At 43.5% G+C, this 3,589-nt stretch overlaps 1 protein-coding gene across 2 annotated transcripts; it reads right to left on the bottom strand.

Moving 5' to 3' along the window:
* Positions 1-857: 857 nt before the first annotated feature.
* Positions 858-3,103, bottom strand: LOC125893847 (free fatty acid receptor 2-like). 2 transcript variants are annotated; one of them, XM_049584780.1, is made up of 2 exons: positions 3,063-3,103; positions 858-2,141 (listed from the first exon to the last, which is right to left on the bottom strand). In XM_049584780.1, the coding sequence occupies exon 2, from the start codon at positions 1,885-1,887 to the stop codon at positions 865-867; it is 1,023 nt and encodes a 340-aa protein (XP_049440737.1). In that variant the 5' UTR covers positions 1,888-2,141; positions 3,063-3,103; the 3' UTR covers positions 858-864. The 2 variants fall into 2 exon arrangements, with proteins under 2 accessions (XP_049440737.1, XP_049440736.1); XM_049584779.1 differs by lacking the exon at positions 3,063-3,103 and adding an exon at positions 2,786-2,875.
* Positions 3,104-3,589: the final 486 nt, after the last annotated feature.

The raw sequence follows: 3,589 nt of genomic DNA, 5'->3' as shown, positions 1-3,589 counted from the left end.
TTCCCTTCCTCTCTCATGTCCACTCTCTCGTGTATTATTATCTGACTGCCGCCTTTACAAAAGAATCTGTGAGTCATAAATTATGCAAAATACATATTTATATGATTTGCATATGAAAATAGTTTTGTGTTTTGTCTTATGTAATTACAGCCCCTGTCATACAGCTTTCAGACGCATATTTCATGTATTCATACATATATTCATGCATGTGTGCTACTCTCGCATCACATACGGTTTCATGTGACATGTATAAGCAAACGACAGTATAAATGTAAAATGGTGTAAACAGAAATCTGCATAAGAATGGTCATAGCCATGGAACACAACACACACAAATGTTCACATAAAATGAAAACTGCATATTGGCTGCGTCCTATATGTGTTTTTGTACTAAGCCCTGTCATTTTCAACATCTAAGATCACACATAATGAGCATGTTGTTACAAACAGACGACATATGCTGTTCATGGTCAAAGCTTTATCTCTTATTGCTTAGAGGTGACGTCCGCAGCTGTTGCTTAGATATTCATTTTGTTGGTGCAGCACTCCACAACACCTGACAGCATTGATGGAGATCTTATGAAATCCTGTTGTTATGTAAAAAATAAATGTTTCGTTTGAATATGACGGTTCAAAGGAGACTGTCTCTGTGACTTTCCCATCACGCTGCATGAAGAAGAGCTTCCTCTGTTGTCTTTTTTCCCAATAGGAAGTTCATCAGAGAGTCAAACAGAGACTGTATACAGTATGCAGAGTCATTTTCTCACATGTTAAAACATAAAGATGGCACTAATTTCCTGCTTCCAGGGATGAAGAAATAACAAATTAGCGAAAGCAGCTGCTCACAGCTTTCTTTGAGTCAGGTTAGATAGCATTGATCTCCTCTTGTTTGTGTTCCTTATCTTTTGCAGTCTTGTTAATCCCCCCCCACAAGGCCCTGAGCATGTGACAGGACATGCACCTGTTCAGACGACTCTTAACCCCTTCCATCACACTACCCACAGTCTTTCTCACAGCAGAGGAGGAGAAGTAGAAAATAAGAGGGTCTAGACAAGCATTAAAGGTGCTGCACAGCAGAGCTTTGTCTCTCCAGTCGGGACTTTTCCAAGTAATAAAACCGACAATGTGAGAGACGTTATAGGGACCAAAACATAAAGCAAACACCAGCAGTGTTCCTAAAGCCAAGCCAATGGCCCGCAGGCGCCGGCGCCGGTCAATGTGCTGCAGCTTGGACAGAATCCTGATGAAGTTGATGTAGCAGAAACTACTAATCAGGAAGGGGATGCAGAAAAGTACCACGCAGAGCTCCAGCCGCACAGGCAGGAGGACATTCAGCTGAGCCTCCGTGAAATTTTCATAACACACCTCTGTCTGGTCAACACTATTGGCGAAGCTAGCTGAGACATTGTGGCCTGAGGTGGCATTCGGAGAGTTTTTAGGGCCGATAAAGGGAACTATGAACACTATGCTCAGGTGGATGAAGGAGAAAATCCAGAAGAAGATGCTGGCAGCGACGGCATACACAGGTCTCCGCTTCAAGGTGTGCTGGATGGGGAAAGCCACTCCGAGGTAGCGCTCTACGCTGACCGCAGTGAGGAAGAAGGTGCTGTTGTAGATGGTCATGTAGAAGATGAAGCCAGACAGCGGGCAGAGGGGGTAGGGCATGTCCCAGAGCATGTTGTTCATCACTTCCTGCATCTTGAAGGGCAGGAAGAGGAGGAAGAGGAGGTCAGAGATGGTCAGGTTGAGGAGCAGGATATCAATGGGTGTGGGTTTCTGCCTCACTTTTTTGCAAAAAGTGTAGAAGGCGAGGACATTGGCCGGGAAGCCCAGCACAAAGGTAATGATGTAGACAGACAGACACAGTCCAGTGTGGCACTCCTGCATGGTGGCCTCGATGTAAGTCAGTCAGTCAGTCAGTCAGTCAGGTTCAGGATGTGTCACATTATGTCCTTGACTCAGGGGGGGGATGAATACACTGCGGTACAGGGAGGTTTGATCTGTCAGGCAGTCCAAAACCACAGGAGACGAAGGCTTCTTATTGGGTCAGTGGCTCGGAACAAACCCGGTGAGACAGCGTGGTTTTCCTGTCCCTACCGATAAACCAACGCTCATCGTTTCCTCGAGGGCTTTGAGCTCTGCTGATAAGAAAGAATGGAAAGAGATTACCACACTGCGCAGCACAGTATTTCTACCTACTGTCCATTTGACAGTTAGTTTAAGAGCGCGCCGCTATCCTTTTCTATACTTTTTACACATCACAGTTTAGCCCATAAGCTGAAAGACCACAAGAAGAAGCCAGAGATAAACTCTAATTTCTTTTTTTTTCTATATTCCCTCTTAATTTCTTCTTACTTTAGAGTTTATTGTGGAGCTGAATTATCTCTTAATGAGGAGCCAGTGTTTGGGTCTGGCACATGGGTTTGTATACAAACCATAATGCCATGTTATTGCTTCCTCTGTGTCGTAAATACAGCACAATGATGCTTTTATCATTAACTTCCAGGCCTCGTTTCCAGTACAGGCAGAAATACTGGACATGTTGTGAAAGTGATGACCCTCATAAACATAATGACTTAACTACACCACGGTAATAATGAGTGTCTCTGAGCTTTAGCTGGCACTCTTTAGTCATCAAAACAATATCTGTGTATAATTTTTGAATTTTCTTGTACAGGAAATGCAAAGTAAAGAGTAAAGAAAACGTGTAGAATCCAAACAACAGCATTAATTCAAGAGAAAGTAACATTTTAAAGAACTTGTGATGTTAAGAAAAGTTTCTTACCTGGTATGTAATAAGCTGCATCACAAAGTGAACGCGTTTAACGCGAGCTCAACTCTTATAGTCCAAAGCATGGGGGAGTTTTTTTTTTTTTTACTGCTCTACAGAGGAATGTGAGGAAACCAAAGAAGTGCCACCAGTTTAAGCAACTCGAGGACTTCCTCACTGTCTGCGGTGGCGGTGTCTCAGTTCACTCATTTTCACACCACCTCTACAAGCTTCCTACTTTAATATTTTTTGCAAAGAAACCAAGTCAACAAAAGGAGTAATTGTGGCTTACCTTATTCCACTGCGTGCTTCTCAGTACACCCACGTGTGGTGATTGCTCAACTGTTTTATTTGATCTCCTCTATTCACCAGCCTCCAGCTCCTACCTGCTGTCGACCGGCACGTCCCCCTATTTACATGATAATCTAAACATCCAGCGCAGATAATAGAAATTATTATTAGGGAGATACTGCTGCAATTTATCTCCCACGCTCGCCAAACACGGTTTCCGTGGTAACAACTGGCCTTTTTGCAATATGAGTGGCGCAGGCGGTCTGTGCAAACCAGTCTGATCATAGGTTATTAAATCATATTTAGTTATCTGTGCCCACAGCTTCTACATGGACGCCTCTTTATTATGAGAAGGCGAGAAAAGGCATTTGACACAAAAGTGATGACCCGTGTCGGAGCACTCCCTCCCTTCACAATATGTGGTGAGGGCAGCAGTGCCTGCTATATGCTTATCCAAACAGCAGCTGTTTGGATAAGCATATACTGTACACAATAATAAAAAAAGTGGTTCATTCAGAGGAGACTGAT

This window comes from Epinephelus fuscoguttatus, linkage group LG8 (genome assembly GCF_011397635.1).
Source record: "Epinephelus fuscoguttatus linkage group LG8, E.fuscoguttatus.final_Chr_v1".
Taxonomy (NCBI): Eukaryota; Metazoa; Chordata; class Actinopteri; order Perciformes; family Serranidae; genus Epinephelus; species Epinephelus fuscoguttatus.
The sequence above is the reverse complement of the archived record's forward strand: the minus strand, read 5'-3'. Positions and strand labels throughout refer to the sequence as shown.